Source organism: Electrophorus electricus, chromosome 7 (assembly GCF_041902795.1).
Source record: "Electrophorus electricus isolate QZ-2024a chromosome 7, ASM4190279v1, whole genome shotgun sequence".
NCBI lineage: Eukaryota > Metazoa > Chordata > Actinopteri > Gymnotiformes > Gymnotidae > Electrophorus > Electrophorus electricus.
Genome location: NC_137503.1, coordinates 30,960,001 through 30,981,256, shown reverse-complemented (window position 1 = coordinate 30,981,256; position 21,256 = coordinate 30,960,001). Strand labels below are relative to the sequence as shown.

The following is a 21,256-nucleotide window of genomic DNA, read 5'->3' as shown; positions in this document are numbered from 1 at the left end:
GAAAAAAGTTACTGCTGGAATTTTGGTCCCATATAATTTCAGAGGCCTTCTACGTCTCCGCTTTTCTCACGGTCTGTATAGGTCTTCCTAGGGTCACTAGTGATCATCCTTTGGTTGTCCTTGCAATGCTGAACATGGAGATTCTGATCCATCAGTGTGATGGTAGTGTGGCTAGCTGGCTGTCGTGGCATCCAGAGGTCCGGTGAGGTACATGGTCTGTAGATCTTGGCTCCAGCAAGCATTGCAGAGAGGAGGCTACTAATGCACTAGATGTGCACTAGACGCCATTAACCCTCAATTGCTCAAGTCAGTTTGGATAAAAGCATCAGCTAAAAGCTGCAAATGTACCCCCACGGTTGTATAGGTAGAACCTTAAGCACTGAAATGGTCTTTTGTGGTAAAAGATCCGACTTTCATATATATAGACAGGAGACTGAGAAAAGGGGACCATTCAGACAGGTTCTTTATTAGCTGTGCAAGCAAGCTGCTTTTGAAGTTGTAAGCAGCAAAACCAATTTATATGCAAAATGGCAGATGTTTAAAACATAACGTACTCCGTGGGGTTCTAAACTTCAGTCTCTGTCAGTGATGGCATCTGAACATTTGGTCTCATTGGCATTTCTGATGTGAAGTATCAATAAAATATCAACAAAGTATCAATAAAAAGACCAAAGTGCTGATGTAATGGCATCATAAACAAATTAAGTAAAAAAGGCCGGACACATCATCTTTGCTTGGATCTAATCAGAGCAGAGAGGAGGTATCAGTGAAGGACCACAGACTATGAGCCATAGACTATAGTTTAAGGGCTATGAAGGCCATATAACTTGTATCTGAAACTATAGTAACCTTTTTCTTTGGCTTAGATTTATTGTGGTTAACTTTTCGGTGTATTTTTCCCTCTTCATGTTGGATCATAGTGTCCTGAGTTACTATTCCAGTTTTTGTTCTTCAGAAGGATGCTCTTACGATTTCACTGTTGCTCTACAGAAAAAAGTTCCTACTGTTATACTGGTCCATGTTGTTCTACAGAGGGCCGTTCTGACCATTAAACTGGCCCGTGTGTGAACAGAAGTGAGAATGTTTTGTTAAATTTTGCTCTTGTACAAATCTGGCTAGTGTTCGTTAGTATATTATGTTTCTTGTTGCTAAGTAAGAGACAGGCACTGAAATATAGATTGAGGTATTTTGTGAAGAGGTCATATGTTTCCTTGAAATGTTCTGTTTTGTTCCTGGCTTCCACTGACGTCCGTTCAATTAGTAATTAGTAGCTAAGTGTTCAATTAGTAGGTTCATCCACTACATTGCAGTGAGATAGTGGTTCATTCAATTCAATATTATTGTTTCCTTTTTTTTTTTTTTTTTTTTTTGCTACGTTCAATACTGTAAGAGTATGGGAATGGTGTTGTGGGTTGGTGTCTCTATCGGTGAAAGGTCTCCTAGGACACACAAGGATGGTATTGTTGGAATGGTGCAGACCCAATTGAGGAACAGTTTAGTGATGACATCTTTCCAAAAGTGATTGTACAAATGTCGAAATGCATGAAAAAAAGTTATCAGTAGTATTCATTGTACATTGTGTGCATATGTTTGAGCTGGCAAGTTCCATTTTGATAATGCCTTACTGGTGGTGTTTAGATTTTTGTTAAAAATGGAGAACTGTTTTAGTGCAGTATTTATTTGTGGTTGAATGAGAAATGTGCTCTTTATTTTGTTAATTTTATTCCATTTTTGTAAATAAGGAGGAAATAGTTGGCTAGGAATGTTTATAGAGCTCAGCAGGGAATCGGTTCATGCTTGGAGATTTATTGTTTGTTTTATTGCTTTACAATCCTTAATTTTACTTACCCACAACCTCTGCACACAGAAATCTAGTTTGCTTCTCCACTCCAGGGCTTAAAGTCAATGCAGGTCTTAAACCTTCAGTGTTACTCCTTTAGCATTGATATCTGCATAATGAAAATGAGAACAAAACCAGTATAGAGGAATGGAAGAATGGAGCTAACTGGAGCTAACTACGAATGCACAACAGTGATTGGAAAGTAGGTTAAGCTTCCTGTGTTGAATGAGCTTACAGGCCAGTGTTCCTTACCTAAGCTGTATTCAAGATAGTATGGTACAGTGCTTGGCCAGTGATACTGTTCAACCATAGATGCATTTCCCCCCTGCTGTTAACCACAAACATAACACAAATTTATTCTCATCAAAAGGATATTTGTGATACTGTGGAGTTCCTCTAGAAACTATGTTCAAGAACGATGGAGATGGAGAACCTCTTATTTAGAAGTGACAAGCTGTAATGTTTAGTACTGTAACAAATTCTATTCAAAGGTACACCGACTGTATCAATTATTACGTGTCCCTCTATCAGATTGAGCCCAGCTTTTGTTCAGCAGAAACTGGGGGTGAGTTGCTAATACTGTATGCAATTGGTGAAGCGAAGAAAAAAAGTTGTACTGAGAAGCAGGTGCCACGACAACAATGTGCTACGTGTCGCAATATCTGTCACAGGCCGTCATTTATCTCAAACATGTCCCATTCTTTCCCATGATCCGCATCCACCTTATTAAAAATACATAAAAAGATCAAATCGCAATATTATATTACCTTGTGGCTACCAAGATATTTTATTAATTGATCTGTATTAGGCAGAATATGGATTTGACGTCTCACTTGAGAGTGAGGATTATCACTACAAGAGAAAAGCACAACATAATTTTATACATGATTTCTAGAAAATAGTGATGATCACATCAACACACTGACATATTTATAAAATGCAATTACCAAATATCGTGCAACTTTACAACAATTATAACTTTATAAATCCTTAGAGAATTCAGAACTGCTAGGAACTCGCACCTCATTACAGTCATTACATGATCTCTCAGTAAAGGTATCATACTAAAGCAAAAGTGACATCTACAGTTAAAATGTTCATTTCACATGCAGTGCATAGCCGCTATCATTAAAGCATAATACACAAAACACCATCAGCTACTTCAGCCACCCGTTAAGCAGAAGCCCCGCTTCTCTTGTTCAAATGTATAATAAACTCCCAATAATGACTCATCAAACACAGGCTCTCAGCACTTAATAGGCAAAGGAGATGTTCCATGAGTTGACATTTTTTGTATTTTGTGGTCTTTCCTTAATCATGTGAGTGTGCATTCTACTATTGCGATCTCTACTATACGATCAGTGCACTTTTGTGTTCATGTAAGAATATAGCAAAGAAGAGAAGGGGCCAGACTAACAGTGATAAGGAGGCTGGACTGATAATATATATGATTAACAACATGGCTTAATAAAGAGGTGAGTACTGTCAATGTAGTCCTTACGGCAGTGATGACTGGGTTGGACTAGTGCTATTGGTTTTGCTGATGAGTTGTACATTTACAGATTCTGTCAATCATTTTCGAAACACTTTCTTGCACAAGTTATTTTGCAGGAAACATAGTCTATCATAGTCTATCTCAAAAGCCTGCCTAATAAATGAAATTAACAAAAAGTGTGCAAACATATTTGACATTTGATATAATGAATTATGCACAAAGGGCAGAATTTGCAACAAATGCGGTGTGAAGAGATACAATGGAAAAGGCTACTTTACAAAAATATCCCAGTGATGTCAATGATGCTATTACTGATTCCTGATTCCTGATCATATTTTATTACTGAAATACCAAGTAATTGCATTGTTCATATAAGTTTTCATTAATGTAAGTCTTCTTTATGTATCTTATGCAACTTTAGAGAACTGATGAATTGTCTGTAAAGGATCAGGAGTGGTCTCCAGTGGTCATGCTAATGGGCTTGTGACAGCGACATCAGTATTGCAGCCTGCATGTTAATGTCATCACTCTGGTAGATGTTCTGTCAAGCAGACAAAAAACAAAATACAGTAGGTGGAATGCCGCGTGTGTGTGTGTGTGTGTGTGTGTGTGTGTGTGTGTGTGTGTGTGGATGGATGTGTGTGTTTGTATGTGTGGGGTTATGTATTTTTGTTTGTGTGTGTGGGTTATTTATGATCTGCATATATATGTATGCTTTGTGGTCTGAGTCTGTTCTTACAGTTACATCCTCAATGTAGTAGCAGTGCCGTAGGTTGAGATGGCCAATGAAGTCCCTGCTGTGGTACTCTTGGTTACCATGAGGCAGTGACACGCACACAGGACACACCTAGACAGACAGCACACTCAGTCACTTTAGCCTACTTAAAGTTGGTGTCATAATATTCACCAGACTCTTTTCTTTGGCCCTATAAGCCATACAGATTATGTCAAGCTGGATCAATATGCAGAGAGGTGTAACGCTTTCTTCATTAATGTCATGAGCTGTTACTGACCACATATCTGGCATCTGTGAGATGGTTGGCACTGCAGTGATCTCGCAGATCCAAGTCATCCAGTCCACCCTGCTGACAGTATGGACAGTGAAAGGTTCTCACTGAGGGGGGGCTGAAACAGTGGACAGGATGAATGGGAAGAGAATCACAAAAAGGAATCAGTTAGAAATGTTAGAAAAGATAAAAGACACTGTGGTGTGTGCACACTTCTGTATGTGCATATTTGTGTGTGATTCTTAAGGGGATTTTTCCATTGGTTAATGTTTGTAGTCCAGTGTCTGTAAGTGCAAAAAGCAAAATTGTGTGTGTGTGTGTGTGTGTGTGTGTGCGTGTACATGCACATGTGCCTGCATTCATATGCATGAGTCTATTTACCCTGAAAGTTGTCTGGAGGCATTTTCCATGAGAGCAATTTCACTTGACCAGTCTCTGTAAGGGAAACATGTCTTATTATATCATGAAATGACACTTACGCTCTTATGGCCAAAAAGCTCCTTTTGTTGTCTGACTGGTTGTCCCAGGCATTAAAAACAGCAAACTTACATTTCATCATCAGATGCATGAGGTGTAATGAGAGGGGTGCGGTTTGCTGCCGGCGGCAAGAGCCTTTGCACTGGAACAGGAAGAGGAGGTGGTGTGTTAGTAGGTGTCACCACATTCTGGGAGATGTTGACTCGTGGTATGGGAGTTGGCCTTCTCTGAGGTACAGTAGGAGCAGGAGAACAGGCTTGTGCACCAGGCTCTGGAGACGCCTGATTGAGGCCATCATTTAAGGTTGAGGATAATGCCAGCAGATGGTCTTCTCTGAGTTGGTTGAGGAGTCTGTGGTTAGAAGCAAAAATACACAAATGTATAGACAAAGAAAGGACTAGAATAGTATGCACTCTAAAACAGATACTTTCATTTCTAGAGCATTAAAACATGTAAACAAGCGTTTGTGGGTCCAAGTCGGCTGACTCACTGCCGTATACTGTTACCAACAGGTCGTGTAACCGTGAAGCTAGTGTCATCCCCAAGCAGACCTGACAGCTGGTACCTGTTAGACTGAAGGAAATACCAGAGGATCTTTTAATGGATGCCCAAGACCTATTCATGTGTTTGATCAATTAGAAATGAAAATAAACTATTTACAGAACAAATAAGTAAATTAGGTCTTTAAACTGGGTGCAACCTAATAAATTCAAATATAAAATTTCCATTATATTCCATTAGAATCATTTTCAGTATAATAGATCCATAACGTCAGTCTAGAGGTTTTTAAAATTTTATACTCTCACACTAGTTGCACCAGTGGCACCAGTGCCTACTGGGCTCCTACAGTAGGGGCAGTGACGTCTTAGTCTAGTTGACTGTGTAAGACAAGTCTGACAAAACCTAGAGAGAGAGACAGACAGACAGACAGACAGAGAGAGAGAGAGAGAGAGAGAGAGAGAGAGAGAGAGAGAGAGAGAGCAAAATTATTTTTGAAAGGAAAATCAAGTTCATTTATTTTAAACTCTACAGAGTGGTCACTGGAATATTCCGTAATACTACATTCCTGTGAGAAAATGTAAACACCAACAGATTAAATTTCCCCTCAGACAAATACTTTCACTTTGAGGCTTCCCAGAACACTGGTGCGTAATTATCAGAAACCATATACATGCAGTCAGGAAAATTCACCCCAAAATGAAAGTTTCTTCTAGTGAGAATATTTAATATTCTTCCTATTTAATATTCTTCCTAAATAATCACATATATAAACATTGTTTCTTCGAAAAAATATTGAAAAGTTTTCTGAGATGACATGGCATAGGCAGCACACTTTTACAGTTTCCACAACACTGAAACGTTTAAATAAATGCATACATATATTCTTTAGAAGACTAAGAACCTTATTAAATCAGTCCTGTCAGCAGCGGAGTTATTACTAATGACTACATGGGCACAGAGCTAGGAAGAAACGCTAGCGTGTCAAAAGTGTCCGATTGAGTTGAAGCTGAGCTGATGTTTACTCACACTTTTTTACAGCATGGAGTTGGCTCTGAAGGAGTCTTGATAGTGTCTTTACACACTGGACATTCGTTCTCTGTCATAGCGCTGTCCATGGTTTTCGCTGCCTACAGTTTTCTCAGTCGGAAGCAAAATAAGACGGCACCTGTTGGCTCGTGTACCACGCACCTACAGACCTGCCAGCTGTGGCTTTTTCTTCTTTTTCTCTTTCCCTTTTTTTTTAACCGGGTTGCAAACACTCCAACTTCCTTATTCTTATCAGCCTATAGTATGCCCAGAAGCTGATAATAATGTCTAACCTTTGTTAGCTATTTTGAATATGTCTTATGGGAATCCCCTTATCCTATCAAAGATACCATGCAAACAGCACTGGCCAAACTGGTAGACGAGAGTCTGTTTCTGCAAAAGAACATACAGCATTTCTTAATTTTCGAAATAGTTACATTAGGATTGGTTGTAATATAGCTCATGTAAAACATTGATATATTTAACAAATTGTATTATTTGGGATTTTTTTTTTTTTTTTTACACCTTTATACAATAGAAAAATAATTAAACTAATTTGGGTTTATCTGAAAGCATTGTTTCTTCAAACCTGACTTAAGTAACTAAAGCTCTGGTTGGTGACAGAAAGCACATCTTGCGATAAGAAAAAGAAGACAAGATTGTTGACCAAGGTCTAAAGAATTTTATTATTTTACCATATCAGGTGGTGCCTTTTTCTGTCTTGAGTTATACTTTTTAACATCCTTTTACATTTTTTTTACAGATACAAATTTTTAGGGTTACTTTTCACAACACCTGCTTTGCACAGTTGCATAAATCCGGAGCACACTAGTTTGACTACCCAGTGTATGTTCCCAAGGTAATCAACAGGTTGTATAACTTTACTTTCTAAACCCTTAGCAGAATTATTGTGCTCCAGTAAGATATATCGATATAACATATTTGAAGGGTCACTTCACTGTTCGTTGGCAGTAAACAAACTGCTACCAACCAACCTGTGCACCCAAGTATAGAAGTTATATGTGACATGTGTCCCTAAATGCCTTGTTTATTTTCTTCAAGCGCATTCTTGCATACTTCAAAGTTTAAACCAACATTGACTAGAGAAAACACTTGCTGATGAGAATTAATGTAATTAATTAATTGTATAATATAATATTTTTTTTAATTTAAAATATTTATTTATTTTAATTAAAATTTTATTTAGCTTCATGACCTACTGAAAGTTGATAGGTATCAATATACCAAAGATAACCAAAGACTTTTATTTTGGAGGAAACGTTCCTTCCCTGCTGTCACCTGACAGCCGCAATGCCTGACGGGAATTAGATCACTTGGTAGACAGGATTCAACATGGTTGCCTTGGGCTGTCAGTCGGGCAGTTGTTTTTAAGTCAAAAGCAGCGCCTTCACCCCGAGGAAACGCAGACGACAGAGTCATCCGTCTCTCCCCGTACGAGGAGCGCGATGGCCCAGTGCGCCCAGTCCGTGCAGGAGTTCGTCCAGGACTCGTTCGTGCCGACGGTGGCCGTCCTGTGCAGCGCGGACGCGGAGAGAGTGACCCGCAGGAACAACCTGAGTTTCCCCGAGCTGCTGCGGCCTTTCTGCCGCCTGACCTCGGAGGGTAAGACCCTCCACCACTCCACCCCTCCACTGCCTCCAAAACAGCATCGCACTCATCGTAACGTTCGCGTATACATCATAAAAACCCGGCGAGGGGTGACCTGAAGTGGGCCCTCTCTCTCTCTCTCTCTCTCTCTCTCTCTCTCTCTCTCTCTCTCTCTCTCTCTCTCTCTCTCTCTCTTCTCCGTACATGACACCCGATCGCTTCACCGGTTACCGGAGCCCCCGTTGGCACCAACACGCACAGGTCCGAGATCGCGTTTCTTCTTTACGTTGCGGCAGAGCCTCTTTTGACTGCCCACACCCTTGTGGGCCGCTTGGCCGTCCTGTCCTCCGTAGCTGTCGAGCTAATGCAGTATTGTGTGATGCTGGAGGGGACCGGGGGCTTTCGCCCCTCATTTCATACATGGCGAAATACGCATCGCTAAGTACTCATTTATGCAGAGAATATGCGTGTTATTTATTAGGAGCCTGTTCTCGGAAAGGCTGTTGGGTGGTACACAGAATCTGCATCTGGCATAACCCCCCCCCCCCCCCCAATAAAAAAAAAAAAAAAAGATTTTAGGTTTATATATCATAAAATTAGTTTTACAAAACAGCAAAATTACCCTACGCTGACTCAGGAGTCAGACCATCTTGGAGTCATTTTGAGTTTGGCGAGCATCAGAAGTGTATGGTGCTGTGGTTCTGAACTTGAGTGAGTCAGTTTAGAAATATTATTCATTTGCTATATGTGATAGAATAATACAGGCAGCCAATGCACGTTTAAGTCCTACATTTGTGAACCATGGCGAATATGAATAATTCTATAGCAACTTCACTTTAAAATATCAAAGTGAACAAATACAAATTTTGTTCCATACGGTCTTGTTGCTGGTGTCTGAGTGCACAGGAAACAAAGGAAATTATTACATGTGTGCACCTACTTGCGTTGCTGACCCACTGTTTTAGATTTTACTTTCACTTACTATAGAGAGCGCTCTTACAGGACCCTCTTCATCTGATTACAACAGGGAAAAAAATCACCATGCATTGCCTTTCTAAGAGTGTGTGTTTGTCCCTGGCTAATGTAGCTGATTTATTTAGGAATGTTTCGAAACAGTCTCGATACGCTGTTCTCACTTTGGGCGCTGCTCTGAAAACAACTCGCTGTTCATAATCCTGCTATTAAACATGGTCCTGCTTTTCTTGTTTGTGAGCTGTCATGGTGCTCTCATGCACTCTGGGTGACTGTTTCTAAATATTGTGACATTTGTATGTTGTATAGTCGCAGTGACCCTAATTTAATCGCCACCTTCTCATTTACTGTCTAGTACCCTTTTGGCACCTACAAACACCCACACGAGTGCTGATCCAATAGCAGATAAATAAGTCAGATGTAGAAACCTCTTCCTGTCTACGCCCATGTGAGTTTTGTGGGTGTGGTGTGTCTGTGCTGCAGGTCACCTGCGTGACCCCAACAACCTGGTGGTAGTGGTGAAGGGCCTGAGGATCAGTGTAACGGGGGTGAACACGCAGCCGCTGCAACCCGGCGAGGTCCGCAAGCTCCTGAGTCAGGCCGTGTCTGGCTGCCAGCCCCCCGAAGGACTACCCGCGAACGTCGTAACTGCTGGAGACTACGACCTCAACATCAGCGGTGAGACACAGACAGACAGACAGACTGAGTTGGCTTGACAGAAAATGAAAAGTGAAAGTAGAATTTGTTCTCTGTCTGCATTTTACTGTGACTTACTGTTTCATTCTTTTCATAAGAAGCTAAAGAATGACTTGCTTTTTCATAGCTTTGTTTTTGCTTCTGTTACCAGGCAAAAAAGTAGTCTGTGTGTATTAAAAGTGAACGTTAATAGTTCTGGTTCATACTCCGTTGCTTTGCATCTCATTTGTTATATTCTCTAAATTTGTTTTTATTTCCATGTGGTTTTTTTTTTTTTTACTTTTTTTTTTTAACATATGGATGACATTCTGGTAAGAACTCTCCCTAAGTGTGTGTGTGTGTGTGTGTGAGTGTGTGTGTTTCCAGGCAAAAATATATGGTAGTGTACCTTGGTATGTCTGACTGATTCATCGATCAATTGATCGATTCAGAAGAGACTTACCCTGCCCTTTGCCCTTCTGTGGAGTCAACATACTAGTGCTCCCCCCAGTTACAGAGCCCACCATCAGTGGTCCACTACACCACAGTGCTCCTCGTTTAGCAACCATAACACAGCACACGTGGTGGGGCAGGGCCTGATTAGCAGACTAGCTAAGCTTCTTATTTTCTGAGGCAACTAGCCACTTAATGGATTTGACAGGCACTAAAGGGGTACCATGCCTTGGAATATGTAACACATGCTGTTTTAGGACTTGGTTTCAGTAATGGGTTTTGCTTATGAGCCTTTAATATATGTTTGACCTTGAAAAAATGAAATGCACAGGACCCAGCCCACAGTGCCTGCGTTGGAGCTGTGGGGCTCCTTTACTCAAGTGTAGCACCAGAGGAGAATCCAGAATAGGTAGAAATCACCTGTTGGGTGGTTAATTTGTTTAAGAGGCATGATGTTTTCTCGTAGGCCTTCCTGCACCTCCTGATGTGATATACAGGGATAACATGTTTACATGTTGCTGAGTGAGAGAGTGAGAGAGAGAGAGAGAGAGCGAGCACACACAATAGTGGTTGGTTTGACTCCAAATGTAACATTTCACATTAAATTAATTTATTTTCCAAGCTTCTTATATAGGAAGATGTATTATCACCTGCTTTTTCTTTGAGAGGTCATGTGGTCCTGGTATGCGTAGGGTTAAGTTGTGCTTTAGGACCTTTATTAAGAAAATCCTATTTTTTCCAGACAGAAACTAATAACAAATAGAAAGTTTAGGAACTGTGTTATTTGACCTTAGACATTCATGTCTTACATTTATTTAGTTTCAGTGGTTGCCAATAATTTAAAAAAAATAAATGAAGGCGGGTGTGTGGTGCCTATGTCCGGCAGTTAAGACGCGCAGTTCAGTTTCACTCACTGATTATGTAATAAGCCAGCTGATCTGCCTGAAGTTCTGTTAAAGCTGTAAAGAGGTGTTGGAGGTCCGTGCTGCACCTGCGAGTTCGGGGGTGGAGGTGGCAGAGGAGTGGTGTGGGTGTTCGGCGCGACCTCTAACCAGCCTCTCCGGCTCTCTGCCTCTTTCTCCCTCTCCCAGACCGCTCGGTCAAAGCGAGCGTTCCCTGGTACTCTGACTGGAAAGACACATTCACCCAGCTCAGCTCCTCCAAATTCTACACAGGTATTTGCTTCAGGCTGCGCTGGGCCTCTGGTCACCCACTCCTCATCTCTTCCTGTTTCTCTCCGTAGCAGAACTGTAACTCTGTAACGCTGCTGGTATTCTGGTTCTCTCTCTCCTGTCCATTGACGTGGTGGAAGCCTTAGTGCGTGTATGTCTGAGTGCGACTGAAGGAGAGAAAAAGATATTGAGATAAATGACTCATTGGCTGGTTGCTAACAGCAAATATGCCTCTCTCAAGGATTCCATTTACAACCGATCGTAGGCTTGTAGTTTGTTACAGGAAAAAATGGGTTAATAGCCTAATTTGAATGCTATCTTTTCAGCTTTAGTGGTTGTGGAACTTTGATTTGAACAGTTCATTTTGGAGTCCACCCTTTCTGATTCATGAGTCATTTTCCTCACTCTCTAATCCCTTTCACTGCCTGGTCTTGCCTCTTTCTAAATGTGTAGCTGCTTTAGATTCTGTTGCAGTTAGCACACGTTTATGTTGGTGGCACGCTGAACACCTTCGCTGGCTCTGACGCGCAGCGTGAGCTGCTGATAGACAGAAAAAAGCACCCTGTCTACACGCCAAGGGACGTCTCGAAGCCTTTTCAGGAATTGATGTGTTGTTTTAGTTTTACATGAAGAACCATGCGGATGTGTTCAGCTGTGTTTGCATATAACTGCATCACCGTTTTTTGGCTCCTGATTTGTTTAGACTGTTGATTTTAGTAAACAGTTATTGTTCTGTTTCTCAAATGATTCTGTCCTGTAGTTTGGGCCTGCAAGAAATTTATTTTATGCTCTATTGGTATTTATTTATTTTTGCAGTTTTCAGTTAATTTTTTTTTTCTTAAAGTGTCAGGTTGCTTGAGTATGGTGGAAGTATTATTTAAGATCACTGAATATCTGTTGAGCTTTTCACATTAACACACACATGGTTCTTTGGTGGTGGGGAGCTGAGACTTCCTCAGAGAGCAGCAGGGCCGCCTCGACAGTCCAACTCCAGAGCTTTTCCTCTCCTTCTTTTTCAAGCATATGAATTTGCTGCCATAAACTGAACGCTCTGAAAACATCTTTCGGTTTGATCTGAAAGTTTACAGGTATGTATGTCTGCAGTGCTCTGTTTTCTTTCTCCCACAGTGGTAAGCAGAACCCACTAATGGCCTGGAATCTAAAGTTTGTTCTTCCTTTCAAAGCTCACCTCTCTCTCTCTCTCTCTCTCTCTCTCTCTCTCTCTCTCTCTCTCTCTCTCTCTCTCTCTCTCTCTCTCTCTCTCTCTCTCTCTCTCTCTCTCCCTTCTACCTTGCTGTGCTCAAAGATTTTGTGTGAAATGGTGTGTGTCTGTGTGCGTTTCTCAGCAACAACTCCGTGGTTCGAGGCATATAGGGAGAACTTTCTGCAGTCCATGCCTGCGTCAGACCACGAGTTTCTCAACCACTACTTAGCCTGTATCCTTCATCAGACAGCCACACCCACACCCCATCCCCAGGTGTTTGCCTGTGTACTCCTTCACTCCAGTGGGTTCCAGGTATGCTGGTAGTGTCGTCCCGTGAAGCCGCACCCACTGAGCAGTTCCAGAGGCTCTCTCAGGAGCAGCACAGGGTCCAGCACAGTGGAGAGTACACCCACCCCAAATGGTTCATCCCCAACACACTCAAATACTACGTCCTACTGCACGACATCAGTGATGGAGATGAGCAGAGGTGTGTGTGTGTGTATACACTGAAGTTTGACTGTAATGTTTGTCTTTTATACATTGTGGTAATTAAGTACAGTGACCTCCATAACTGTATGCTTGAGAGAAACCAATTAGTAGCGAAGTACTGGTTCTTTTCTTTTTTTTGTTTGGATAGTAATGTCTTCAGAATAATGTATTTATATTCATTTCAAAATAAAACCACTTCCTTTGACAGCTCCGCTGCCTCCAGAAGTTCCTAGCGCCATGTGACACTGAGACTTGTGCCCCCCCCCCCAGGGCCGACTCCGTGTACGAGGACATGAAGCAGAGGTATGGCACTCAGTGCTGCTACCTGCTAAAGATCAACTCCAGGGCAGCTGCTGCTGGACCTGCCGAGCAGATGCCTGACCCCTGGAGCCAGTACTTACAGAAGAGTCGGGCACAGAGCCCCGTGAGTCCCGCTGTGCTGTGCTGACCTGCTCCACAGCGCCCCCGGGGGGCTGGTGGAAGCCTTGCGCATCGTGCCTTCGCACACCCGTCGGCTAACCCTCGTGTTCGTCATTTCTTGCAGGAAGCGTGCGAGGATGCTGCAGTGAATAACGTGGAGAATAACGTCAGCTCGGAGGTGGACGGTCATGACGTGTCAGGTGAAGCTGTGTAGATGACCGGAAGCTTTTGCGCTTGGCAAGAAAATTCCCCTGACAGGATAGGGAGGGTTTTTTTTTTTAATGCTTTCGCGGTGTTCTTGCCTCAGCAGATGCCCTCTCTGAATCCCATCCGCTGGAGCTGGACCAGACGTCCAACCTGGGTTACCCTGGCAACCCCAGTGTGGCTGTGAACAGCATTGACACCTCGAGGAAGCAGGGCGGGTTACCGGCTAGCTCCACCCCCGTGGCCCACGGGGCCTGTCTGACCCTCAACGACCACGACCGCATCCGCCAGTTCATCCAGGAGTTCACTTTCAGAGGACTGCTCCCGCATATTGAGAAGAACATCCGCCAGCTTAATGACCAGGTACACGCTTACAAAGCCACACACACAAAATAGTAGGGCTGTTCCCATCCGGCATTTTTGCGCCCGAACTAAGTACTTTAGTAGTGAGTATCTGCTGATATGGAATCCAATTCAGTACTCATATTTTCATAGTACATTTTAAATAAAATCCAGTTCAAGCAAGCCTTATTTTGCTTGAGCTCAATGAATTCTGCATTAAGAAAGATTGAGAAGGAATGATTACACACGCTGGCTGGTCATCTAGAACAGCACATGCACCTAAGCCTCTGTATTCTGTTTTTTTTTTTCCCTCCTGCCAATCGCAAAACACCCTGCAGAGTTTGTTGCCTGGGTGAAGTCACTTTTCCTGAGTGACCTTGTGAACTCTTTCGAATGGTTTCTTTCTGCTTTATAGCGCTGATCGTATTGAATCTGCCTCAGTCATCACCACCGTGTGAGATGCCATGTCCAGTGCATGCAGCTCTTGTGCTCTTGACCGTTGTTGTTTTGAGGAACACGCTGCACACGTTATACTGCACATGAGCTCCTGATAACGTGCTTGATTGCTGTCTCGGTGTCAGTCGGGTTCCAGATGTGTAAATAATGCAGAGACAAAAAAACAAAGTATTTCACGTGGATCACACTTAAGATATCTGGATCCATTAGAATGTCCCAGGATCGGCTCACTAATCCTCTGGATTGAATCAGCGGTATTCAGAGAACTAGTGAAATGGTGCTCACGTTACTGTACTGAAATGAATGCATACAAAGACACTCTATCTTTGGAAACATGACAAACACTGCACTCAAGGGAGAGATGGGGTTTTTAAACCTGTGCAGAAATAGGAGCAGGGAGATGAATTTTGCTGTTAAACTTTGTTTTTATTGCTGTGACACTTTGAAAGCCACAGCCTCTTGAAATGCTTTCAATAGATCTGCACATTTGAACGCCTAATTATAGTGACTCGGTTGTTTTAAAATGTATTCTTTCCCCTTAAACCACTGAATCAATACCTTCCTTTTTTTTGTCATTTACTACCCGTGACCAACCTGTCTCTGCTTCACTGACACTCTTCACTGCTTGCGTGTCTCTCTCTCTCTCTCTCTCTCTCTCTCTCTCTCTCTCTCTCTCTCTCTCTCATATCCACTTTAGCTGGTGTCTAGGAAGGGACTGAGCCGCTCTCTGTTCTCAGCCACGAAGAAGTGGTTTGGGGGTGGGAAGGTTCCAGAGAAGAGTATTGCAGAACTGAAGAACACAGCTGGACTGCTGTGAGTTGGCTCATACCATCCGTGCTGCCTGTAGTCCCACTCACTCACACCCCTGGGCGTTCTGCATGTGTGGTCTCCTCTAACTCCCTAGCTTGTTTTTAAAAACTGCTCATCTGATCTTTGACCTTTGTGACCTCAGTTATCCCCCAGAAGCTCCGGAACTGCAGATCAGGAAGATGGCTGACCTTTGCTTCCTGGTTCAGCACTATGAGTTGGCCTATAGCTGCTACCACACTGCCAAGAAGGACTTCCTGTCAGACCAGGCCATGCTGTACGCTGCAGGAGCGCTGGTAGGACACACACACACACACACACACACACACTCACACTCACTCACTCACACAGACACACATGCATACGTAGGTATATGCACTAGCTTTGATGTGTGTGTGTGTGTGTGTGTGTGTGTGTGTGTGTAGGAGATGGCAGCTATGTCTGCCTTTCTGCAGAGTGGTGCCCCCAGGCCTTATCCTGCTCACTACATGGAAACGGCCATCCAGACATATCGAGACGTCTGCAAGTATGACTTGCTCACCCCTGCATTAATATGGGAGTTTAGAAGCTCTGTACTTGCACAAGACGTTCAATGTGCTGTGTGTGTGTGTGTGTGTGTGTGCTTGCAGAAACATGGTGTTAGCTGAGCGCTGTGCTTTGTTCAGCGCTGAGGTTCTGAAGAGCCAGGTCAAATACTCTGAGGCTGCCGCCCTCCTCATCAAGATGACTAGTGAGGTGAGCCCCTCCCCCGCAAACCCAAACTGCTGCCTGTGCACTTGTGCCTTCTTGCCTCTGAGTCCATAAGTCAGGAGTGTTCCTTCTCAGTGATGTTTGCTGTAACACACAACCCCCTGTGTTTGGGAGTGCATCGTGTGCACAGCGATGCACACTTATGTGACTGTTTGGTACTTTGCTGATGTAGCTCTTCTTTTCCCTGACAGGACTCTGACCTGCGGAGTGCGCTCTTACTGGAGCAGGCGGCTCACTGCTTCATTAACATGCGTAGCCCCATGGTGCGGAAGTTTGCCTTCCACATGATCCTGTCAGGCCACCGGTTCAGCAAGGCGGGACAGGTGAGACCCCGCCCACTGCTCTCCCCAGCCCGTGAGGCTGCAGCGTGTCTCTTCTGCTCCTACGCTGTTTTAGACTAGTGAGGAGAGGACGTGGTTTGCTTTGGGTTTGAAGAGGTAGCGCGAGTCCAGTAGTGTGGTGGAAATGGAGGAAACTGCATCTACAAACCAAGAACACACACACGGAGATTCCTGATTTTCAGTCGGTCTGGAATTCTGTTCCCCAACCCATTAATCTCTCCCTCCCTCCCTCCCTCTATCCCTCCTCTCCCTCTAAAGAAGAGACATGCGTTGCGATGCTACTGTCAGGCTATGCAGGTGTATAAGGGCAAGGGCTGGACACTAGCTGAGGACCACATCAACTTCACCATCGGTCGCCAGTCCTTCACGCTGCGCCAGCCCGAGAATGCCATCGCTGCCTTCCGTCACATTCTCATCAACGACAGCAAGCAGGTGGCAACCCAGCAGAGCGCCTTCCTCAGGGAGTACCTCTACGTCTACAAGGTGAGCGGCTGTCCTCGTGCTTGTACGTGCAAACGCCGGGGTCTCCGTCTCCATACCCGTACATGCTGGGTGGCGTAAACATACGGGCTTTGGAATGTAGTCGTCTGGCCTGCGTTAAGTCTCTGTTAGTGACAGTGACGGACTTGGGCTCTTTAGCTCGCCACAAACCCTGAATAATTCAGAATTCATAACTAACTCCCTGCCTCTGACTTAACAGGGTTCCATGCTCTGCCTGAGAATGTGCTTGTCCAGACTACCTTTTTAGATTAAGTCCCTTTATATTATGTGAGGCACCAGTTGCCAAATCCATCAGACCTGGAAGATTTGCGATAATGCGTGTGCGTGTCATCAGTGGTGTGTTGACGATACAATCAAATCGGTCAACAGCTGCATAACGGAGGGCCATTACGCGCCAGGCGCATGTGTGTTGCCTTGGCGACCTCCGTCCACGTGAGCGATGACGTGCACTCTGTAGTGGAGCGCTGGGTTTGGTCCCATGTGTCTCTACCAGGTGCTGGTGGGCCCTCGCGTGTTCACACCAGCCGGGTCTTTCTGGCTCCTTCAGTAAGGCTGATCCTGCAGTGTTTTCCGATGGCCACGTAGCACACCTGCTCACGGCTGGGTGCACAATGTGGCAGATATATTTACATGTAACTCAAGTTGGGAGGATTTGTGATTTCAGCCAAGTGATATTTCTGCAGAAGATTAAATTATTGGGGTAACAAATATGAGAGCCCCTTATTTAATGGGCTTTCTCACCCCTTTAACCTTTGCCCTTTTGCCCTCAGAGTGTGAGCCAATCATCCAGTGACGTCACCCTGCCTCAGCTACCCTTACCCTGCCTGCACAGTGCCCAGACGAGAGTCTTCTTTGGCCATGAGCGCAGACTTGCAGAGGGTACCACAGACACACCACAGACACACCACAGACACACCACACACACACCACACACAGACACACACACACACACACACCACACACACACACACACACACACACACACACAGAGAGACAGGTAGAAATGTAGATATATGCTAAACAGATAGAAGAGTGGTCTGAAAATAAGATTTGTACCTTGACGGCACAGTGGTGTGTTTGTGTGTATCTGTGTACAGACATGTACAGGTATATTTCCTTATGCATTGGTGAGCTTCATTTGCAATGCGACAATTGTACTTTGGCTTGAGTGACTATGAACCCACCGTATACACTCCACATAAGCCAGACTAAATGAACACAGTAAGAGTTACTTCTTACATGTACAGTACTGAGCAGAAGTCTTAGGCCATTAGATTTGTTTTAGCAATGGTATAATGATCATATGTCATTATTTATCAGTCTTTTTATTAAGATACAAGCAAAACATGTACACAGATTTTCAGAACAAAATGGCTTCTACAGGCAAAAGTCAGTGTTTAGCATGACCTCCTGTTGCACTAAACACATCTTGAACTCTTTTCGGAAGTCATCTTCTGGTACCATTTCATTGAGGTTTTAGGTTTACGGTTCCTGTAATTGTAAAGTGTAAGGTGAGGTCACACTAAATACTTGCCACTGTAGCCTATAGAAGTTGTTTGATTCCTGATTTTTAGTTGTTTTTTTTTTTTTTACGTTTTTAATACTGCACTGAAATGTCCCGTGTTTTCAGGATATATTCTAATAAAGAGACTGGGAAATAATTCGACATGTTGGTTACACCATTGCTAAAACAACAGATCTAACTTTGGCCTAAGACGTTTGTACTGTGCTGTGGGACACTTCACTGCGCACGTATGCCGTCACGTCAAAGTCCGATCACTAGCTAGTATCATTAGCTTCCTGGTGGAACGTGGCACGCTGAGAGTGTGCAATGAGCAACCTGTCAGTAACTGAGTGTGTTTAGCAGCAGCTGCCTGGAGATGTCTGTGTGCCTTCAAGGCTTGTTTAGTGAACATGCACAAAGTGCTCTAATCGTGAGTTTCACGTATGTTCAGAACAGGTTCTACTTACAAACAAGGCTGAAATGTGTTGATTCTTCAGGGAGCAGCAGGTTTTGTGCAGATTGTTCCTGCAGTGGGAATTCTGCCTGCATGGCTCTAGGTCTTCTGATGTAACTGGAAAGGACTGGAAAACCTAAGAAATGAAAAGAAGGGTTTTACATTTTAATGCCTGGATAAATTACAGATTTAAAAAACCCCAGTATAAAATCTAATTAAACATGCCACATTTTAATTAAGCAACCAGCCTATTATTAGTCCAAAAGGGGCTGAACAAAACGGTAATTCTAGGAATAATTTTGGGAATAATTCTGGCAATTTCTCAGCTAGAAAATCGGATGTTTTGAAATAAGAACTAGCAACTCTTGAGTAATCTCTTTGTGATGGGCAGGAGGCGTTTTTAAAAGCCTCTGCAGACATCACGTACCAAAAGTCCCTCAAATAAAATAACATCACCTTTTTTGGTGTAGTCTGAAGAATCTTTGGGCAAAAACGTTTTCTGTGTCAAATGACTGACTGGGTCTTACTCTTTTGCTGTTCACACTTCACCTCTGGCTGTGGTAAATAATGGCAGGACGTGGACCTGACACAACTCAGCACTGGGGCATTCTCAGTTTACACTTTTAAACACAAATCCGAACACCTGCCCTCCGATTGGTCAGGTGATGGAAGCTTCAGTTTACAAAGGCAACCGGGTCCACTTATGAGACCTCATCAGGACCCAACGTGGAAAATGATATATTTAGGGCCAGGTCTCTGTGGGGAGATTTTAATAAGAGTTTCCCAAATCTTGTCGCAAGAGTGAAGGAGAGCGGTGGCAGCGAGTTACTGTAGCTACCCCGTGCATGAGGGTTTGTTTGACCAGAATTAAATCCAATAAGTGTAGTCTGTTCATAGTACGCTCCTGTCTGGACAGCGTTGGTGTTGGGTGTAAATGAGGCTTGGGAGGGGTGTGAAGTGAGAAGGTCCTGGGGGTGTGGGGTGAGGGACCCAGCGTGAAGGCCGTCAGGGGTGGGGGGTGAGGGACCCAGCGTGAAGGCCGTCAGGGGTGGGGGGTGAGGGACCCAGCGTGAAGGCCGTCAGGGGTGGGGGGTGAGGGACCCAGAGTGAAGGCCGTCAGGGGTGGGGGGTGAGGGACCCAGCGTGAAGGCCGTCAGGGGTGGGGGGTGAGGGACCCAGCGTGAAGGCCGTGGCTGGTAGTGCTCGTGCGTGAAGATGCAGGACTATAGGTGTCTCCCTTGCCTGTGACTGGGTGATGCCACGTTTACCATCTGGTGCAGCACCGCTGGGCATTGTGTAGCAACAGGTGGAAGAGGAAATGAGATTACTCAAGTGCTGCCTGACTGGAGTAGCCACAATATGGAGAACTCACCCTTTGGCTGGTTATTTCGATATTGTTTTCTCACAATATTTCCTGCTCCTACTGATGAAATGACATACAGGAATAATGTGCTTGTGTGTGTGCGTGCGTGCGTGCGCGTGTGTAGGGGAAAAACAGGCAGCCACCCATGTGTGGCTGGATCAGGAGTATGATGGGGAACAAGCCCAGCTGTGGGCAGAACTGGAGGAGCAGGTGGTGGGCGTGGCCAACAAGGGGAGCGTGCCTATCGGCTTCCAGCCCACGCAGTACTGCCTGAGCTGCCACACGGACAACCTGCGCTACCCCCTCGCTGTGGTGGAAGGTGAGAACTCCCAGCGTCCATCCCTCTGCCAGCTTGACGTTTGTTTTTATTTATTTATTTGTACAATTTTTTTATATTTATTTATTTATAGAACTACATTACTCATTATGAAGTCTTTAAACACGTTGTTCATTATGTCTGTGATGATGAGTGCTAATGCAGGAGGCGGGGCGCGGGCGGGGCTCTGCTTGTGCGTTCTGTTTGAGTGACGCCTCGTCGTTAGCATGTCCCCTCTGTTTCGCTCCGCGCCCTCAGAGCCCATCATCGTGGAGGTGGTGTTCCGCAACCCTCTGAAGGTCCCGCTTGCTCTGGCGGAACTGTCCCTGCTGTGGAAGTTTACGCCGAAGGACTTCTCCCGACCCCCGGGGGGCGTGCCCGGAGAAGCCCTCAGCAACGAGAAGGAGGCAGCAGCAGGAAGGGTAAGCGCGGCCCCTCGGCGCGGCCCCTCGGCGCGGCCCCTCGGCACCTCAGCCTCTGCTGATTCCTCCCTGTTTGCTTTCTGCCGTGTAGGTCACGGCTCTCAATGACATCATCAGCACGGAAGTCATTCCGGAGTTCACTATTGGTCCTGAAGAAACTAAAGTGGTGAGGCTTTTTTTTTTTTTTTTTTTGCCCACTTTCTGACGAGTCTCATTCTTTCGGGCCTCTTGTTTGTTCGGAAGATTGAAACCACTCCTCTTTGTCTGTCTTGTGTTTTCGCTGGTGTGGTGACTCTCTGTCTCTTCCCCCCACCCCGGCTGTCGTCCAGGCACGTCTGCAGTTGCTTCCTCACAAGACCGGAGAGCTGCAGGTGCTCAGTGTGCTCTACAGCCTGGGCACTGTAGAGGAAGACAACGGCACTAGCGAAGGTTCCCGCACCCGCTCCAACACACTCAC

At 44.4% G+C, this 21,256-nt stretch overlaps 2 protein-coding genes across 4 annotated transcripts in view; one reads left to right on the top strand and one right to left on the bottom strand.

Moving 5' to 3' along the window:
* Positions 1 to 2,598: 2,598 nt before the first annotated feature.
* On the bottom strand, positions 2,599 to 6,602 carry rnf125 (ring finger protein 125, E3 ubiquitin protein ligase). Its single transcript, XM_081717944.1, has 8 exons — positions 6,347 to 6,602; positions 5,626 to 5,722; positions 5,310 to 5,392; positions 4,892 to 5,170; positions 4,724 to 4,777; positions 4,349 to 4,460; positions 4,075 to 4,182; positions 2,599 to 3,876 (listed from the first exon to the last, which is right to left on the bottom strand). Exons 1-8 carry the CDS (start codon positions 6,433 to 6,435, stop codon positions 3,808 to 3,810), a joined length of 891 nt encoding a protein of 296 aa, XP_081574070.1. The 5' UTR covers positions 6,436 to 6,602; the 3' UTR covers positions 2,599 to 3,807.
* A 1,050-nt stretch (positions 6,603 to 7,652) lies between these two features.
* The window catches only part of trappc8 (trafficking protein particle complex subunit 8), a 22,010-nt gene continuing 8,406 nt past the window's right edge, over positions 7,653 to 21,256 (top strand). For 2 of the 3 annotated variants that reach the window (XM_035524161.2, XM_081717144.1), the window contains exons 1-19: positions 7,653 to 7,969; positions 9,410 to 9,604; positions 11,146 to 11,229; positions 12,573 to 12,662; positions 12,743 to 12,917; positions 13,190 to 13,343; positions 13,464 to 13,539; positions 13,650 to 13,906; positions 15,039 to 15,154; positions 15,294 to 15,444; positions 15,574 to 15,674; positions 15,778 to 15,883; positions 16,090 to 16,221; positions 16,498 to 16,722; positions 17,511 to 17,619; positions 20,186 to 20,380; positions 20,636 to 20,799; positions 20,891 to 20,965; positions 21,129 to 21,228. In XM_035524161.2, the coding sequence (XP_035380054.2) occupies positions 7,813 to 7,969; positions 9,410 to 9,604; positions 11,146 to 11,229; positions 12,573 to 12,662; positions 12,743 to 12,917; positions 13,190 to 13,343; positions 13,464 to 13,539; positions 13,650 to 13,906; positions 15,039 to 15,154; positions 15,294 to 15,444; positions 15,574 to 15,674; positions 15,778 to 15,883; positions 16,090 to 16,221; positions 16,498 to 16,722; positions 17,511 to 17,619; positions 20,186 to 20,380; positions 20,636 to 20,799; positions 20,891 to 20,965; positions 21,129 to 21,228 (2,662 nt within the window). In that variant the 5' untranslated portion in view covers positions 7,653 to 7,812. The remainder of the gene's footprint in view (positions 7,970 to 9,409; positions 9,605 to 11,145; positions 11,230 to 12,572; positions 12,663 to 12,742; positions 12,918 to 13,189; positions 13,344 to 13,463; positions 13,540 to 13,649; positions 13,907 to 15,038; positions 15,155 to 15,293; positions 15,445 to 15,573; positions 15,675 to 15,777; positions 15,884 to 16,089; positions 16,222 to 16,497; positions 16,723 to 17,510; positions 17,620 to 20,185; positions 20,381 to 20,635; positions 20,800 to 20,890; positions 20,966 to 21,128; positions 21,229 to 21,256) is intronic. The other variant, XM_035524162.2, reaches the window with a different exon arrangement.

What these genes read in the sequence shown, in the direction of transcription:
- rnf125 (XM_081717944.1), bottom strand. Translation starts at nt 6,435, where the DNA reads ATGGACAGCGCTATGACAGAGAACGAATGTCCAGTGTGTAAAGACACT. An exon ending in GTTGGTAACAGTATACGGCA is followed by an intron (nt 5,171 to 5,309) that starts GTGAGTCAGCCG and finishes TTCTAACCACAG; the next exon opens with ACTCCTCAACCAACTCAGAG. An exon ending in TCACAGATGCCAGATATGTG is followed by an intron (nt 4,183 to 4,348) that starts GTCAGTAACAGC and finishes CTGTCTGTCTAG; the next exon opens with GTGTGTCCTGTGTGCGTGTC.